The sequence below is a fragment of the Piliocolobus tephrosceles genome, chromosome 20, assembly GCF_002776525.5.
Source record: "Piliocolobus tephrosceles isolate RC106 chromosome 20, ASM277652v3, whole genome shotgun sequence".
Lineage (NCBI taxonomy): Eukaryota > Metazoa > Chordata > Mammalia > Primates > Cercopithecidae > Piliocolobus > Piliocolobus tephrosceles.
Window position 1 is genome coordinate 18,462,723 of NC_045453.1, and position 19,910 is coordinate 18,482,632.

The 19,910-nt window shown below is 39.7% G+C and overlaps 1 protein-coding gene across 2 annotated transcripts; it reads right to left on the minus strand.

The window, feature by feature from the left end:
* Positions 1-372: 372 nt before the first annotated feature.
* On the minus strand, positions 373-18,785 carry WFDC11 (WAP four-disulfide core domain 11). Of its 2 annotated transcripts, none has more exons than XM_023197050.1 (5): positions 18,697-18,785; positions 14,937-15,018; positions 2,692-2,842; positions 1,075-1,217; positions 373-548 (listed from the first exon to the last, which is right to left on the minus strand). In XM_023197050.1, exons 3-5 carry the CDS (start codon positions 2,789-2,791, stop codon positions 528-530), a joined length of 264 nt encoding a protein of 87 aa, XP_023052818.1. In that variant the 5' UTR covers positions 2,792-2,842; positions 14,937-15,018; positions 18,697-18,785; the 3' UTR covers positions 373-527. The 2 variants fall into 2 exon arrangements, with proteins under 2 accessions (XP_023052818.1, XP_023052817.1); XM_023197049.1 differs by having other exon boundaries at positions 18,693-18,754.
* Between the last annotated feature and the right edge of the window lie 1,125 nt (positions 18,786-19,910).

The window sequence follows — 19,910 nt, forward strand, 5'->3', positions numbered from 1 at the left end:
CCTATTTGTAATTTCTTTTTTCTGACAATTACTCAAATTATCTTCTAGTTATTTACTTATTTGTTTAAACTTGTATATATGGAAAGCAGTTTTAGAATTGTTTATCCATATCTCTGGGAGAAACCATTTACCAAAGACCTGCTCTCTAAACAACTGAGTGAAAGTGCTACTGAAAATTCCCCACATTAAAAATGGGACAGAAATAAAATTCTGTTCTGTGAAGCCCATGAAATTAGCCTATCAGTTCTAAGCTTATCAGATGGGACGGCAAAAGTTGGAAGCTCGTCTACAATGTAGGAGAGGAACAATACTGGGGATTTGTAATAAGGGTACTCATGGGTGGTGGGATGATCTGAAAAAAGGCAAGGCCACTACTGGTAAATGAGTTTATTTGTCAAGTGTTTGCTCTTGTCCAGCTGTGAGTAAAAATAGACTGGTGTTCCTAAAAGTAGCCACATGGTACTACTATGAGACCTCTTAAACATTTCCCGCCCACACAGGTGGCAGCCTGGTGGGAAGCTAGGGTTTTAGTAATATTCATCGGTGTTCTGTAAAAGAAAAAGGTTAGATTTTTAGAAGCTAGAGAACTCTGAGAAACAAGCATTCATTCCCCCTGCTTAATAGTATCCATGTTCACCAGACAATGGGACAAGAATACTTTAATGTAACAACAGGAGTTGCCCACTTCTGAGTAGGTGAGGTATTGGTCTGTTGAACCAAAAAAGGTGGAGACTTTGGGCCTGGCTGAGCCAAATGGCCCATGGGAAAGTCTGACTATGGAAGCAGTGGTTAGAAATCTGGACAAATTTAGGAAAAAATAGGAAACTATGGTGTAATACAAAGAAGACAACACAGACAGGTATTGATTATATAATGAAAGAAGCAATGGGGTCTAAGCTGGTGTCTTGATTTACTTGCCAGTGAATTGCTTTCCAAGTTAAAGGGACATTGTCTTGCGTTATTTTTATACCTAGAATTTGGGGTACCTCAGTCTTCTGTTTAGGAATAATAGCCTCTGGGAAGGGAATGAGAATCAGTGAAGATATACACCCAAGCAAACATCTCCCAACTCACGACGTTTATCCAGCAGATGTTTCCACAATAGGTCCAGCAGCATGTGTAATTTGTGTCTTTACATCTAAAGGCTTTAGAACACTTCTTGGTACAGTCTTTGACCTTTGGTTTTCCCCAGCACTCTTCAAGTAACAATTCCTTCCCTGAAGTTTAGATGAGATGGTCAAAGGTTGATAGTACGTTTCAGCCAAGCGTGGAAAGGAAAGCCCTTCATATGTTTAACCGTTCCTCCTGGAATCTGGGCCCCAAATCCCAAGATATTTATTTGCCTTTTAAGGGAATTGCCTTCATGAGCCTCCTCAAATTCCTGTCATTATACCTTCACTGACCGCATTGCATCTTCACTGACCTCTTTTCCTTCTCGACCTCTGCAGGCTTTACCACTGTTGCAGGCCTCTGGGTCCTCTCTGAGCATCCCAACGATACAATTCAGTCAATCCCCAGCATTCATGTGCCCTCCTATGAAATCTACATTTACATAACAGGAGATCTCAGGGCCTGGCATATCTTGTAGCCTCATTGCAATGCCTATTTCACAGTGTGGGAAGCTAGGCCAGGTCAAGTAAGAAACAGATTCTCTCCCTTTTTCTTTCCCTACTTGCTGACTCTGTGTTTAATAACTCAGTCTCTCTTCAAATTCTTATCTCTCTCACTCAGTTTTCTTAGCCCCTCCATTCATCCCATTTTCTTATCATATGAGAGGTTGCCCCACTGAGAACCGATCTCAAGCCTCTTTCCTAACTTTTCACATTCTGAAAGCCTTGCCACTGAAACTAAGGATATGTATTAAGAAATGCCCATTTGGTATGCATATGACAGAGTATATGCAGCTAGCGCACAGAGATACCAGTATAGAGCTGCAGAATTAGCTCTATACTGACATCTCACCCTCAAAGACAGTCTAACATTGGAAAATGGTTTTATGTTTATAGCTTATGGTATATATAAACACATATGTGTGTGTAAATATATATATATTTAAATATATATCTTGGCCGGGCGCGGTGGCTCAAGCCTGTAATCCCAGCACTTTGGGAGGCTGAGACGGGCGGATCACGAGGTCAGGAGATCAAGACCATCCTGGCTAACACAGTGAAACCCCGTCTCTGCTAAAAAATACAAAAAACTAGCCGGGCGAGGTGGCGGGCGCCTGTACTCCCAGCTACTCTGGAGGCTGAGGCAGGAGAATGGCTAAACCCGGGAGGCGGAGCTTGCAGTGAGCTGAGATCCGGCCACTGCACTCCAGCCCGGGTGACAGAGCAAGACTCCGTCTCAAAAAAAATATATATATATATATATCTTATATATGATATATATTCATATATATGAATATATAAATATTCATATATATTTAAATATAGATAGATACATAGAGAGAGATGGAGAGAGAGAGAGATAGACAGATATTGCTATTTTCAAGGTTAAAAGAGGAAGCATTAAAGGACCTCAGCTTAGGGATTTCTTGAATCTCTGTGCATACAAAGTTGTCTGATTCTCTGATGGGTGATCCTATGAAGGTGGGTCCTGAGTCAGATACAGCAGACATGAAACCGCCTCCCTTGTTCAGAAACAAGCTCATCCCCCTCCTGTGGCCCTTAATCCAGCTTCACCACCTACTGGAATATTTTTTCTTCTTCATTGCTCCCAGCACAGACAGTAGCACCGTACAGAAGAATGTCATAAGCATGAGTATCCACAGCTTCATGAGGCTGACCATATGTGTCTGAATATATGTTGTTGGAAGGATTGTTTTTCTTCCCAGCTGCTGCTAGAGATCAAGACATAAAATAGGGAAAGAGAGGTGTGAAGCAAGAGAAAGTGCTTGTCGAATTTCTTCATTCTCTGTCTTCTCACTATTCCCCCTTGCCCTCTGCCTACCCAACAACTGGCACACCTAAGCTGAGTGTTAGCTTTGCCAAAACGAATCTCTCCATCTCACACCTCATGTTTTCCTTTTGCTGGAAAAAAATGTAATGTGTTGCCTTATTTTGATTAAAACATAATTCAAATTCAGCTTACAAAAAAAATTTTGATCTTTTATTTTAGGTTTGGGGTACATGCGAAGGTTTGTTACATAGGAAAACTCATGTCATGAGAGTTTGTTGTACAGATTATTTCATCACCCAGGTATTAAGCCCAGTACCCAACAGCCATCTTTTCTGCTCCTCTCCCTCCTCCCACCCTTCACCCTCAAGTAGATCCCAGTGTCTATTGTTCCCTCTTTGTGTTCATGAGTTCTCATCATTTAGCTCCCACTTATAAGTGAGAATATGCAGGATTTGGTTTGAACAAATTCTTTTTGAAAATGTGTTCAACATTTATTGAACACCTACTATGTGACAGGCACTATTATACACCATACATAGAGAGAGGATCCTTAACTTATGATGGTTTGACATACAACTTTTCAACTTTATGATGGTGCAAAAGCAATACACATCCAGTAGAAATCGTACTTTAAGTACTCATCAACCATTCTGGAGGTTTTTTGCTTGGATTTTTTGTTTTTGTTTTTGTTTTTGCTGTTACATAATATTCCATTCTGTGAATATCTCACACAATATATATTCATCTTCATGAAAATGAACATTCAGGTTGTCTGCAGTGGTTTCACTGTTGAAACCATAAAACTAAAGCAGCCATGAACAAGTATACTATTCTCCTGCACATGAATGAGAATTTTTCCCCATTCCATCCACGTTAATTTTTCTCTTCAACGTTTTTTTATTTTCAGCACAGTATTAAATACATTACATGAGCTATTCAACACTTTATTATAAAATAAACTTTGTGTTAGATAATTTTGCCCAACAGTAAGCTAATGTTAAGTGTTCTGAGCACATTTAAAGTGTTAGCTTAAAAAAATTCTTAAAACATAAAAAAGCACATAGAACAAAGTGAAAATATTTCTAGTTATTCCACTATATCAATGTACAATATTCTATCTTTCATATGTGTATAGATATAAATATAGATTTTTTATAAAACAAAAATTATATAAGCTTGCTATTATATAATGACTTTTAAAAAACTACTTCATTAAGATATAACTGACACATAAAAAGCTATTTATAAGACATCTTGGCCGGGCGCGGTGGCTCAAGCCTGTAATCCCAGCACTTTGGGAGGCCAAGACGGGCGGATCACGAGGTCAGGAGATCGAGACCATCCTGGCTAACACGATGAAACCCCGTCTCTACTAAAAAATTAAAAAAAAAAAAAAAATAGCCAGGCGAAGTGGCGGGTGCCTGTAGTCCCAGCTACTCGGGAAGCTGAGGCAGGAGAATGGCGTAAACCCGGGAGGCGGAGTTTGCAGTGAGCTGAGATCCGGCCACTGCACTCCAGCCTGGGCGACAGAGCAAGACTCCGTCTCAAAAAAAAAAAAAAAAAAAAAAATCTTTAGCATACACAACTATAATGAGTTTGAAGACAAGTACACACCCATGTAATCATCACCACAATCTAGGCCATAAACATATCCATCGCCTCCAAAAGTTTCCACTGGCCTCTACTTATTATTTGGTGTGTGTGTGCAGTAAAAATAAGATCTGTCATCTAAACAAATTTTTAACTTTGCAATACAGTATTGCTAACTATGGACACTATGCTATACAACAGGTCTCTGAGCTGTATCCATCTTGTATAACTGAAACTTTGTGCCCTTTGACTAATATCTTCAATCTCTCTGCTTGTTATTTGGTCTGTCCGGGATATCTAATTCTTCCTGATTTAAGTTAGGAGAGTTGTATTTTTCCAGGAATTTATCCATCTCTTCTAGGTTTTCTAGTGTATGTGTGTAAAGGTGTTCATAGTAGCCTTACATGATTGTTTGTATTTCTGTGGTGTCAGTTGTAATATCTCCCGTTTCATTTCTTAATGAGCTTATTTGGATTTTCTCTCTTATTTTCTTGGTTAATCTTGCTAATGGTATATCAATTTTATTTATCTTTTCAAAAAACCAGCTTTTTGTTTCATTTATCTTTTGTATTTTTTTTGTTTCAATTTCATTTAATTCTGCTCTGATCTTAGTTATTTTCTTTTTTTATTACACTTTAAGTTCTGGAGTACATGTGCAAAACATGCAGGTTTGTTACATAGGTATACACGTGCCATGGTGGTTTGCGATACCCGTATTTCTCCTAATGCTATCCCTCCCCCAGCCCCCCACCCCCTCAACAGGCCCTGGTGTGTGATGCCCGCCCCCTGTGTCCATGTGTTCTCATTGTTCAACTTCCACTTATGAGAACATGCGGTGTTTGGTTTTCTGTTCTTGTGATAGTTTGCTGAGAATAATGGTTTCCAGCTTCATCCATGTTCCTACAAAGGACATGAACTCATCCTTTTTTATGGCTGCATAGTATTCCATGGTGTACATGTGCCACATTTTTTTAACCCAGTCTATCATTGATGGACATTTGGGTCAGTTCCAAGTCTGCAACATTTGCTATTGTTAACAGGGGTGCAATAAACATACGTGTGCATGCGTCTTTATAGCAGCATGAGTTATAATCCTTTGGGTATATACCCAGTAATGGGATCACTGGGTCAAATGGTATTTCTAGTTCTAGATCCTTGAAGAATCACCACACTGTCTTCCACAATAGTTGAACTAGTTTAGAGTCCCACCAACAGTGTAAAACTGTTCCTATTTCTCCACATCCTCTCTAGCATCTGTTGTTTCCTGACTTTTTAATGATCGCCATTCTAACTGGTGTGAGATGGTATCTCATTGTGGTTTTGATTTGCATTTCTCTAATGACCAGTGATGATGAGCTTTTTTTCATATGTTTGTTGGCTGCATAAATGTCTTCTTCTAAGAAGTGTTTGTTCATATCCTTTGCCCACTTTTTGATGGGGTTGTGTGGTGTTTTCTTGTAAATGTGTTTAAGTTCTTTGTAGATTCTGGATATTAGCCCTTTGCCAGATGGATAGATTGCAAACATTTTCTCCGATTCTGTAGGTTGCCTGTTCACTCTGATGACAGTTTCTTTTGCTGTGCAGAAGTTCTTTAGTTTAATGAGATTCCATTCGTCAATTTTGGCTTTTGTTGCCATTGCTTTTGGTGTTTTAGTCATGAAACCTTTGCTCATTCCTATTTCCTGAATGGTATTGCCTAGGTTTTCTTCTAGGGTTTTTATGGTTTTAGGTCTTGTGTTTTAAGTCTTTAATCCATCTTGAGTTGATTTCTGTATAAGGTTAAGGACGGGATCCAGTTTCAACTTTCTGCATATGGCTAGCCAGTTTTCCCAACACCATTTATTAAACAGGGAATCCTTTCCCCATTGCTTGCTTTTTTCAGGTTTGTCAAAGATCAGATGGTTGTGGATGTGTGATGTTATTTCTGAGGTTTCTTCTGCTGGGTTTGGATTTGGTTTGTTCTTGTTCCTCTAGTCCCTTGAAGTGTGACATTAGCATGTCAATTTGGGCTCTTTCAGTCTTTTTGATGTACGCATTTAGGGGTATGAGCTTTCCTCTTAGCACCGCCTTTGCTTTATCCCAGAGGTCTTGATAGGTTGTGTCACTATTGTTGTTGAGTTCAAATAATTTTTTAATTTCCATCTTGATTTCATTTTTGACCCAATGATCATTCAGGAGCAGATTATTTAATTTCCATATATTTGCATGGTTTTGTAGCTCTTTTTGGAATTGATTTCCAGTTTTATTCCACTGTGGTATAAGAGAGTGCTTGATATAATTTCAATTTTCTTAAATTTATTTTTTTAATTTTTAATTTTTGGAAACAGAGTCTCGCTCTGTCACCCAGGCTGGAGTGCAGTGGTGCAATCTCGACTCACTACAACCTCTGCCTCCTGGGTTCAAGCAATTATCATGCCTCAGCCTCCTGAGTAGCTGGGACTACAGGCCTTTCCTGGCTAATTTTTATATTTTTAGTAGAGATGGAGTCCCACCATGTTGGCCAGGCTGGTCTTGAACTCCTGACCTCAGGTGATCCACCCCCCTCAGCCTCCTAAAGTGCTGGGATTACAGGCATGAGCCACCACGCCTGGACCAATTTTCTTAAATTTATTGAGGCTCGTTTTGTGCCCTATCATATGATCTATCTTGCAGAAAGTTCCATGCGCTGTTGAATAGAATGCGTATTATCCGGTTGTTGGATAGAATGTTCTGTATATATCTGTTAAGTCCATTTGTTCCAAGGTATAGTTTTAATCCATTGTTTATTTGCCGACTTTCTGTCTTGATGATCTGTCTAGTGCTTTCAGTGGAGTATTGAAGTCCCCCACTATTTTGTGTTGCTGTCTATCTCATTTCTTATGTCTATTAGTAATTGTTTTATAAATTTGGGACCTCCAGTGTCAGGTGCATATTTGTTTAGGATTGTGATATTTTCCTGTTGGACAAGGTCTTTCACCATTATATAATGTCCCTCTTTGTCTTTTTTAACTGTCATTGCTTTAAAGTTTATTTTGCCTGATATAAGAATAGCTACCCCTGCTCACTTTTGGTGTTCATTTGCATGAAATGCCCTTTCCATCCCTTTAATTTGTTGTGAATCCTTATGTGTTAGGTGAGTCTCTTGAAGTCAGCAGATGGTTGGTGAATTATTTTTCCATTCTGCAGTCTGTATCTTTTCAGTAGAGCACTTAGGCCATTTACATGTGTTTCCAGAATTTGTTTCAAGATTTAGAGCTCCTTTTAGCAGTTCTTGTAGTGGTGGTTTGATAGGGGTGAATTCTCTCAGCATTCGTTTGCCTGAAAAAGACTATCTTTCCTTCATATATGATGCTTAGTTTCACTGGATACAAAACTCTTGGCTGATAATTGTTTTATTTGAGGAGGCTGAAGATATGGCCCCAATCCCTTCTAGCTTGTAGGGTTTCTACTGAGAAATCTCCTATTAATCTGATAGCTTTTCCTATATATGCTACCTGGTGCTTTTATTCACAGCTCTTAAGATTCTTTCCTTCATCTTAACTTTAGATAACCTGATGACAATGTGCCTAAGCAATGATCTTTTTGTGATTAATTTCCCAGGTGTTCTTTGTGCTTCTTGTATTTGGATGTCTAGGTCTCTAGCAAGGCCGGGGAAGTTTTCCTCAATTATTCCCCCACATATGTTTTCCAAACTTAGATTTCTCTTCTTCCTCAGGAACACTGATTATTTTAGGTTTGGTTGTTTAACACAATCCCAGATTTCTTGGAGCCTTTGTTCATATTTTCTTACTCTTTTTTCTTTGTCTTTGTTGGATTGGGTTAATTAAACCTTGTCTTCAAGCTCTGAATTTCTTTCTTCTACTTGTTCAATTATATTGCTGAGACTTTCTAGAGCATTTTGCATTTCTGTAAGTGTGTCCAATGTTTTCTGAAGTTTGTATTGTTTTTTCTTTATGCTATTTCCTTGAATATTTCTCCTTTCACTTCTTGTTTCTTTTTTTTTTTTTTTTTTTCTTTTTTTTTTTTTTTTTTTTTTTTTCTTGCATTGGGTTTTAACTTTCTCTGGTGTCTTCCTGATTAGCTTGATAACTAACCTCCTGAATTCTTTTTCAGGTAAATCAGGGATTTCTTCTTGGTTTGGATCCATTGCTGGTGATCTAGTGTGATTTTGTGGGGGTGTTAAAGAGCCTTGTTTCATCATATTACCAGAGTTGGTTTTCTGGTTCCTTCTCATTTGGGTAAGCTCTGTCAGAAGGCAGGTCTAGGGCTGAAGGCTGTTGTTCAGATTCTTTTGTCCCACCAGGTGTTCCCTTGATGTAGTACTCTTCCCCTTTTCTTATGGATATGGCTTCCTGAGAGCTGAGTTGTAGTGACTGTTATCTGTCCTCTAGGAATAGCCACCCAGCAAGTCTACCAGGCTCTGGGCTCCTATTCATCATAAGACAGCTGAATATTTGTAATTTCTTCTCTTTAGAAAAAAGTGTCATTGATAATATTCAATTGGAATTTTGTTAAATTCATTAACTTCAGATCACAAATTTATACATCTAAAATTTGTAGATTCTAGGTAAAGTATACTGCCTATTTTATAACCTGGATAGTTGTTTCTGTCTTTTTCTCCACCAGGATTGGTTTATTTTACCAATAGAATACACATGTTGTCTTACTATAAGAGATAAATTATCCCTCATTTGTCACCACACAAAATTGTTGGCATAGCATGGGACAGAGAACAAAACCTGAACACTAGAATCAGAGAGACCTGGGCCCAAATGAATCCCAATCCCAACACATTTTAGTTTAGGGCCTCAGTTTCCAACATATGAGAGTTATATTAGTATCACATTCACATTGTGAATGCATGAAGCCCTGAGCATAGGGCCTGGCACACGGATCATGCAATTAAATGTTGGCTATTATTATTATTATTATTATTATTATTATTATTATTATTAAACTCTCTTTTCTCCTCCAGAGGGGTGGAAGTTATTTAATTTCATTGACTTTGTAGTGGTCTCCTTAAAACTTTCAACTATTTAACCTACTTGGAATTAATTCTACTGATTGACTGAGGTTCTAGCCTTCATTCATCTATCATAAATTCATTCATCCCACAAATATTAAATGACTACTGTAAGCCTGGCACTATTATAAGCAATGAGGATACAGTAGAGGACAAAGCTGACAAAAATCCCTGCCCTCACAAAGTTTGCTTTATAGTCAAGGGAGAGGCAATAAATAAGGTATATAAAAGAAAGATGTAATATGCTATATAGAGATTGGTGTAAAGGAGAACAAAATACATTTTTTAAGGGTCTAGGACCCGGAACACAAAAAATGCAAAATAAGTGCTGGCTATTATGTCAGGCAGCTCATTGGTGGTGGGAGTTAGGGCTTAGAAAGAGGGGGTTAAGTACTGTTCAAAAAAAAAGTTCATCAGTTTTTTCTTCACTCCTTTCTCACTCCCAGCCTGCTCCTTCACTCTCCTGAATCCAAACAAAAAGAAAGAGGAGAGAAACAGATACAAAGGAGAAGTCTGGATAGGATACTATGAATTGCACCATCATGGGGGAGATATTGTCCCTTCCCTGCAAGTAACCAATTTTCCCTGAAAGTCCCATTTTTGCTTCAATGTTTTCAACCAAGCAGAAGAAAATATGCATGAATCAGTTGAAATCCTTCAAAGGCTCAAAATTAGGAATAGTACCTGTTTGGAGGAACGGAGGCAAGGTGGTGCACTTCCGGGTTCTTCTTCACCAACTTTTCCTGCGGCTGGAAAATGCAGCCGGCGCCCGGGAAGGCGCGCGAAAATGCAGCTGGCGCTGGGGAAGGTGCAGACCAACCGGGCATGCGCCAGGTGACGTCAATCTGAAGAGCCCAAGATTTACCTGGTCGCACCTGCGGAACGCCCTGGACACGCCCGTGCCCCGCCTATTGCCCTCCCACTCCTAGAAAAGCCGCTCTCGGCCAGCGGGCCACGCAGCCTTCCTGAGTCTCTCACTCCCGTCGGGATGTGGGGACTGCAGGAACTCCGTCGGAGAGCCCCACCGGGGGACTCTGCCGGCCTTCTTTGCTGGAGGAGGACAGACCTTTCCCCCCCACCTACTTCCCTGAAGTTAGGTGACCAAAATAAATTTGCAGTTTTGCTCCTACACTTGCCTACTCGCTGGTTCTTTTTGTGCTCGCTGGGCTGGTCTTAGAAAAACAAATCAGTACCTACGGACATTTTAAAAGGTACAAAGCCTTTGAGAAGGACTAAATTTATTCTCCTCTTGGCACATATGAAAAATTATAAAACAGAAAAATAAAAAAATTGAGGCACATGGGCCATAAAATGGGTTGCCTTTAACTCACTTTAAGCTATTATTTGGAAATAATTTCAAACTTACAGGGGTAAGAATAGTACAAAGATTATCTGCATATCGTTTACCCAGATTCACCTATTTCCTTTCCCTCTCTCCCTCTCTCCCTCTCTCTACCTCTCTCTCCCTCTCTTATTTTTTGAGCAATTTGAGAGCAAGTTTCATTTGTCATGGCCCTCATTTTTAAATACTTCTGTATTTTTTTTTAATACTTTAAGTTCTAGGGTACATGTGCACAATGTGCTGGTTTGATACATAGGTATACATGAGATATGTTGGTTTGCTGCACCCATCAACTCGTCATTTACATTAGGTATTTCTCCTAATGCTATCCCTCCCCCAGCTCCCCACCCGCTGACAGGCCCCAGTGTGTGATGTTCCCCGCCCTGTCTCCTAGTGTTCTCATTGTTCAATTCCCACCTATGAGTGATAACATGTGGTGTTTGGTTTTCTGTCCTTGTGATAGTTTGCTGAGAATTATGGTTTCCAGCTTCATCCATGTCCCTACAAAGGACATGAACTCATCCTTTTTTATGGCTGCATAGTACTCCATGGTGTATATGTGCCACATTTTCTTAATCAAGTCTATCATTGAGGGACATTTGGGTTGGTTCCAAGTCTTCACTATTATGAATAATGCCACAATAAACATACATGTGCATGTGTCTTTATAGTAGCATGATTTATAATACTTTGGGTATATACCCAGTAATGGGATTGCTGGGTCAAATGGCATTGCTAGTTCTAGATCCTTGAGGAATTGCCACACTGTCTTCCACAATGGTTGAACTAATTTACACTCCTACCAACAGTGTAAAAGCATTCCTATTTCTCCTCATCCTCTCCAGCATCTGTTGTTTCCTAATATTTTAATGATCTCCATTCTAAGTGGTGTGAGATGGTATCTCATTGTGGTTTTGATTTGCATTTCCCTGACGACTAATGATGATGAGCATTTTTTCATGTGTCTGTTGGCTGCGTAAATGTCTTTTTTTGAGAAGTGTCTGTTCATATCCTTTGCCCACTTTTTGATGGGGTTGTTTACTTTTTTCTTATAAATTTGCTTGAGTTCTTTGTAGATTCTGGATATTAGCCCTTTGTCAGATGGGTAGATTGCAAACATTTTCTCCGATTCTGTAGGTTGCCTGTTCACCCTGATGATAGTTTCCTTTGCTGTGCAGAAGCTCTTTAGATTAATTAGATCCCATTCGTCAATTTTGGCTTTCATTGCCATTGCTTTTGGTGTTTTAGTCCTGAAGTCCTTGCCCATGCCTGTGTCTTGAATGGTATTGCCTGGGTTTTCTTCTAGGGTTTTTATGGTTTTAGGTCTAACATTTAAGTCTTTAATCCATCTTGAATTAATTTTTGTATAAGGTGTAAGGAAGGGACCCAGTTTCAGCTTTCTGCATATGGCTAACCAGTTTTCCCAGTACCATCTATTAAATAAGGAATCCTTTCCCCAATTCTTGTTTTTGTCAGATTTGTCAAAGATCGGGTGGTTGTAGATGTGTGGTGTTATTTCTGAGCCCTCTATTCTGTTCCATTGGTCTATATATCTGTTTTGGTACCAGTACCATGCTGTTTTGGTTACTGTAGCCTTGTAGAATACTTTGAAGTCAGGTAGTGTGATGCCTCCAGCTTTGTTCTTTTTGCTTAGGATTGTCTTGGCAGTGAGGGCTCTTTTTTGGTTCCATATGAACTTTAAAGTAGTTTTTTCCAATTCTGTGAAGAAAGTAATTGGTAGCTTGATGGGGATTACATTGAATCTATAAATTACCTTGGGAAGTATGGCCATTTTCATGATGTTAGTTCTTCCTATCCATAAGCATGGAATGTTCTTCCATTTTTTTGTGTCCTCTTTTATTTCATTGAGCAGTGGTTTGTAGTTCTCCTTGAAGAGGTCCTTCACATCCCTTGTAAGGTGGATTCCTAGGTATTTTATTCTCTTTGTAGAAATTGTGAATGGGAGTTCACTCATGATTTGGATCTCTGTTTGTCTGTTATTGGTGTATAGGAATGCTTGTGATTTTTGCACATCGATTTTGTATCCTGAGACTTTGCTGAAGTTGCTTATCAGCTTAAGGAGATTTAGGGCTGAGATGATAGGATTTTCTAAATATACAATCATGTCATCTGCAAACAGGGACAACTTGACTTCCTCTTTTCCTAATTGAATACCCTTCTTTCTCTTGCCTGATTGCCCTGGCCAGAACCTCCAATACTATGTTAAATAGGAGTGGTGAGAGAGGGCATCCCTGTCTTGTGCTGGTTTTCAAAGGGAATGCTTCCAGTTTTTGCCCATTCAGTATGATATTGGCTGTGGGTCTGTCATAAATAGCTCTTATTATTTTGAGATACGTTCCATCAATACCAAATTTATTGAGAGTTTTTAGCATGAAGGGCTGTTGAATTTTGTCTAAGGCCTTTTCTAAATCTATTGAAATAATCATGTGGTTTTTGTTGTTGGTTCTGTTTATGTGATGGATTACATTTATTGATTTGCAAATGTTGAACCAGCCCTGCATCTCAGGGATGAAGCCAACTTGATCATGGTGGATAAGCTTTTTGATGTGCTGCTGGATTTGGTTTGCCAGTATTTTATTGAGGATTTCCACATTGATGTTCATCAGGGATATTGGTCTAAAATTTTGTTGATGTCGATGCCATTCCTTTCTGTTTGTTAATTTTCCTTCTAACAGGTCCCTCAGCTGCAGGTCTGTTGGAGTTTGCTGGAGGTACACTCCAGACCCTGTTTGCCTGGGTATCACCAGCAGAGTCTGCAGAACAGCAAATATTGCTGCCTGATCCTTCCTCTGGCAGCTTCGTCCCAGAGGGGCACTCGGCCATATGAGGTGTCTGTCTGCCCCTACTGGGAGGTGACTCCCAGTTAGGCTACACAGGGGTCAGGGACCAACTTGAGGAGGCAGTCTGTCCGTTCTCAGAACCCAAACGCCATGCTAGGAAAACCACTGCTCTCTTCAGAGCTATCAGACAGGGACGTTTAGGTCTGCAGAAGTTGTTTGTTGCCTTTTGTTCAGATATGCCCTGCCCACAGAGTTGGAGACTATAGAGGCCTAGGCCTCACTGAGCTGTGGTGGGCTCCACCTAGTTCAAGCTTCCCGGCCACTTTGTTTACCTACTCAAGCCTCAGCAATGGTGGATGCCCCTCCCCCAGCCAGGCTACCGCCTCGCAGTTCGATCTCAGACTGCTGTACTTGCAGTGAGCAAGGCTCTGTGGGCGTGGGACCCACCGAGCCAGGCCTGGAAAAGAATCTCTTTGTCTGCCGGTTGCTAAGACCTTGGGAAAAGCACAGTATTTGGGTGGGAGTGTCCTGATTTTCCAGGTACAGTCTGTCACGGCTAGTAAAGGGAAATCCCCCGACCCCTTGCGCTTCCTGGGTGAGGCAACACCCCACTCTGCTTTGACTCACCCTCCATAGGCTGCACCCACTGTCCAACCAGTCCCAATAAGATGAACCAGGCACCTCAGTTGGAAATGCAGAAATCACCCATCTTCTGCATCAATCATGCTGGGAGCTGCAGACCAGAGCTGTTCCTATTCGGCCATCTTGGAGCTGCCTCCTCCATGAGTATTTCTTAACAACCTGAGCATTATCTTACATGATCATACTACAGTTATCAACTTTGTTAAATTTAACCTTGATCAAACATACTTTTATCTATTCTATCATGAGTATTAAATTTTATCACTTCACCCAATAATGTCCTTTGTCTTTTATGAAGTTCAAATTTTGGAAGAATACAGCCAACCTTTTCTTCGAACTGAATAGTCCTCAGTTGGGGTTTATCTGAGATTTCCTTAAGATTAGATATAAGTTATGTATTCTCAGTGGGAATAGCATGTAGGTGATGCTGTGTCCTTCTCAGGATATCACATATGGAGGCACACGATGTCTATCCATGTTATCTTTCTCTGCCTCAGTTTCTCCATTTGAACAACATAAACAATAATTTATTCCATAGAGGGATAGTGTTGGCATGATGCAGGGGCATGATTTGGGCAGGGAACCCATCCAAGCAAGACAAAGGTGAAAGCTTTTACAGGCTCACACTTCCAGCCCGAGGACCTTGACCCCCACCTACCTTTGAAGATGTTGGAGTTGGAGGTGCTGATATCTACTTGACTGGTGGCTCTTCTTCCTTGCTTCTAGGAACTGCAGAGCCCCTACACAGTGAGTAGGTGGTGAGCAGAACAAATCAATTATGCAGATCTTAGTCATGCTTCTGGTTGTGGCAGATCTGTAAGTTCTGTCCCAAACCATAAGTTCAGTACATATAGAACATTGTCCCTGAATTCCTATTCAAGGAGTAGTTTCTTCTTTTTGCTGCAGGCAATATAGATAGAGACAGAACACTGTGGACCTGCAGAATCCTCTCCTCCCCAACACACACACAAGTCTGGCTGATTATGGACACTCAGACACAAGTCTGGGTGACTGGGGAGTGGAAGGAGGATCTACATATCTACTTTTTTCTAACATTGTGTGAGGACATTCATAAAGTCTCATCCATCTTTATATTAACTTCTCCATTGCTAGCACCAGCCTAACACCACCTTATCAGCAATCTCTTGTGACTTTTGTGAGGAAAAGAGAGATCTCTTCCATGAGGGCTTGGAAAATGTCACATAACATGTAGATTTTAAATATGTAGACTTAAACTAAACTCAAATCCTACCTCCCACTTACTCTAGGAAAGTCACTAATTGTCTCTGTGCCTCAATTTCCTTTTTTTTTTTTTTTTTTTTTTTGAGACGGAGTCTCGCTCTGTCGCCCAGACTGGAGTGCAGTGGCCGGATCTCAGCTCACTGCAAGCTCTGCCTCCCGGGTTCACAGCATTCTCCTGCCTCAGCCTCCTGAGTAGCTGGGACTACAGGCGCCCGCCACCACGCCCGGCTAGTTTTTTGTATTTTTTAGTAGAGACAGGGTTTCACCGTGTTAGCCAGGATGGTCTCGATCTCCTGACCTCATGATCCGCCCGTCTCGGCCTCCCAAAGTGCTGGGATTACAGGCTTGAGCCACCGCGCCCGGCCCCTCTTTTTTAAAGTGAGAATAGCAGTACTTTCTTCACAGAATTTTTGGGAGGATTCCATGAGTTATTTTGTGTTAAGCACTGAGACCCAATGTCTGGCATATAAGCAGTGCTATGTATGGTTTGTTAAATAAACCAATAAAACACTTATTGAAGTATTCAGAATCGCCCAGCTGAACACCAAATTCACTATGAGTCAAATATTTAACATGTATTAACCAATACTCTCAATGACCCAGTGAGTTTAGTGCTAAACATTTATATTTTGCAGATGCAGAAACTGAAGCACCGAGGCGCTAAGCAACTTGCCCAAGGCCACACAGCCAATAAGTGGTAGATACAAGATTTGAAAAGAAGTGAATCCAGAGCCAGGTGTGCAAGATGGTGAAGCCCACAGCTTTTCCTGGGCCTCAGAGCCACGATACATCTTGGGCTTATTCCCATCACCAAGAGCACTCTCTCTAGGTACCCTTACAGTGCTAGCTCAGGGGCATAATGGGAAGGGAAATTTCAGGAGCTGAGCTGACTGTGAGAGGCTCTGAGTAAGTCGTGACTGGGTCTAGGAATATTCCCAGAGTTGTTTGGTTGGGATGAGAAAGTGGGAAAGTGGGAGAGAAGCAAAGCCTGTGGATCATACTAACATTTTCTTCTCTAGTTCTATTTCCTAGCCTTTTCCCACTTTACAACATATTTTTGTAATGATGGGGGGGTCCCTCTTCCTGGGACCCCCCCATCATTTTATATCATTGACTTCTCTCCATAGGAAAAAAAAAAAAAGTTTCTTTTCAGGATGTCATTTTTTGCTCTTGTACTAATACAAGAGCACTAATACACAACTCATGCTTAGTGCATAAATCTTGTAAAAATATGAAAATGACAATTAAATTTAAAAATCATTGATAATCTTGTCAACCTGTGCTAACATTTGTGCATATATTCTAGTAGACTTTTTCTTATGTACATACATGTTTTTATATAGTAGATAATCCTGTGAATATTTTTATGTTTAACCTTTACAATAAATGTTTTCCTGTATTCCTAAATATTTTCAAAAATTTCATAAATTGGTAGATTCTCTGCCAATTAATCACCAGTTGTTGACAAGTTTGGTGGTTCCAGTTTTTCCCTATTGTAGAAATTCACTATTAGTTACATAATTATAACTAAATCCTTGATATTTATTTATTTATTCCTTGGGAAAGCTAATAAAAGTAGAAATACACATAAGTTAGAAATATACATAATTCAATCTGTGCATAAATATTACCAATTCTCTCTTCATAATGTTTAGGCTATACTTGCACCAACAAAGAAATGGTCTGGGCTGGGCGTGGTGGCTCACGCCTGTAATCCCAGCACTTTGGGAGGCCGAGGCGGGCAGATCATGAGGTCAGGAGATCGAGATCATCCTGGCTAACACGATGAATACCCCGTCTCTACTAAAAACACAAAAAATTAGCTGGGCGTGGTGGCGGGCACCTGTAGTCCCAGCTACTCAGGAGGCTGAGGCAGGAGGATGGCGTGAACCCGAGAGGCGGAGCTTGCAGTGATCTGAGATCGCACCACTGCACTCCAGTCTGGGTGACAGAGCAAGACTCCGTAAAAAAAAAAAGAAAAGAAAAGAAAAGAAAAGAAATGGTCTGAAAACGTCAGACCATTTCCTTCATCTTGACCCTGACAATAGACATTCAGAGGATTCAGATAGATGGTAAGTCGGAGGAGCCAGCAGGTTATTGACTATTCACAGTTGTCTAGTGCCACAATCGCAGGCTTTACACTCATCCGATGGAAACTTAAAACACATCTTTACAGAGGCAGATACTAAAAAATTAAAATTAAAATTAAAAAACCATCTTTATCATTTGCTAACTCCATGACCTTGGGTAGCTCATTTCACTTCTGGAAAAACTCCATTTAATCACATGGAAAAATGAGAGTACAGTCATACCTTAAAGATACTACAGATTCAGTTCCAGGCCACCCTAATAAAGTGAGTCGAACAAATATTTTGGTTTCTCAGTGCATATAAACAATATGTTTATACTATACTGTAATCTACTAAGTGTGTGACAGCATTATGTATAAAAACAGTGTACATATCTTAATCCAAAAATACTTTATTGATAGAAATCAATAACAACATCTCTCAAAACCACACACTTACATGTGCTTGTTAGTACATGCTCCTGTTCCTGAATGACTTTTTGGTAAACAACAAAATTAAGAAAGAAATCAAGAAATTTTTTTAAACTCATAAGAACAAAGATACAACATACCAAAATCTCTGGGACACAATTAGAGCAGTGCTGACAGGAAAGTTTATAGCACTAAATGCCCACATCAAAAAGTTAGGAATATCTCCAATTAACCTAACATTACACCTAGAGGAACTTGAAAAACAAGAGCAAACCAACCCCAAAGCTAGTATAAGAAAAGAAATAACCAAAATTAGAGCTGAAATGAACAAAATGGAGAAAAGGGAAACCATATGAAAGATCAATGAAACCAAAAGTTGGTTCTTTGAAGAATAAATAAGACTGGTAGACCACTAGTTAGACTAATAAGGAAGGGGAAAATCCAGATACACACACTCAAAAATAACAAAGGGGATATTACCACTGACCCCATAAAAATACAAACAAAAATCAGAGACTATTACAAACACCACTATGCACACAAACTAGAAAACCTACACAAAATTGATAAACTAGTGGAATCATCCAAACTCCCAAGATTAAACTAGGATGAAATTGAACAGACCAATAACAAGTACCCAAATTTAATCAGTAATTTAAAAAAAAAACTTACCAACCAGAAAAAGCCTTGGACCAGATGGATTCATAGCCAAATTCTACCAGATATATAAAGAAGAGCTGGTGCCAATCCTACTGAAATTATTCCAAAAAATTGAGGAGGAGGGACTCCTCCCTAATTCATTCTATGAGGTTGGCATCATTCTAACATCAAAACCTGGCAGAGACACAACAGAAAAAGAAAACTTCAGACCAATATCACTGATGAACATAGATGTAAAAATCCTAAACAAAATACTAGCAAACCAAATCCAGTAGTACCTCAAAAAGCTAATCCACCACATTGTTTCCTGTTGGGAGCTCCCTGCAATACACCCCCCCGGCAAAAAAAAAACTAATTCACCACAATCAAGTAGGTTTTATCCCTGGGAAGCAAGGTTGATTCAACATATGCAAATCAATACATGTGATTCATCACATAAACCGAACTTTAAAAAAAATGGTCATCTTAATAGATGTAGAAGAGGCTTTCGATAAAATTTAACATTCTTTCATGTTAAAAACCCTCAACAAACCAGACATCAAAGGTACATACCACAAAATAATAACAGTCATCTCTGACAATCCCACAGCCAACATCACACTGAATTGACAAAAGCTGGAAGCATTCCTCTTGAGAAGCGGAACAAGACAAGGATGTCCACTCTTACCACTCCTACTCAATATAGTATTGAAATCTAGCCAGAGCAATCATGCATGAGAAAGAAATAAAAGTCATCTAAATAGGAAGAGAGGAAGTCAAACTATGTCTCTTCACAGACAATATAAGCCTAGAAAACCCTGTAGTTTCTGCTCAAAAGCTTCTAGATCTGATAAACCACTTCAGCAATGGTTCAAGATACAAAATCAATGTACAAAAATCAGCAGCATTTCTAGTAGCGTTTCACTCACATGAAATGCAGAGAAATATGTCCAAGCTGAGAGTCAAATCAAGAATGCAATCCCATTCACAATAGCCACAATAAGAATAAAATACCTAGGAATATAGCTCACCAGGGAGGTGAAAGATCTTTACAACAAGAATTATAAAACACTGTATCAGAGACAACACAAACAAACAGAAAAACATTCTATGCTCATGGATAGGAAGGGTCAATATTGTTAAAATAGTAATACTGCCCAAAGCAATTTACAGATTCAATGTTATTCCTGTATACAAACTACCAACAACATTTTTCACAGACCCAGAAAAAGCCATTCGAAAATTCATTTG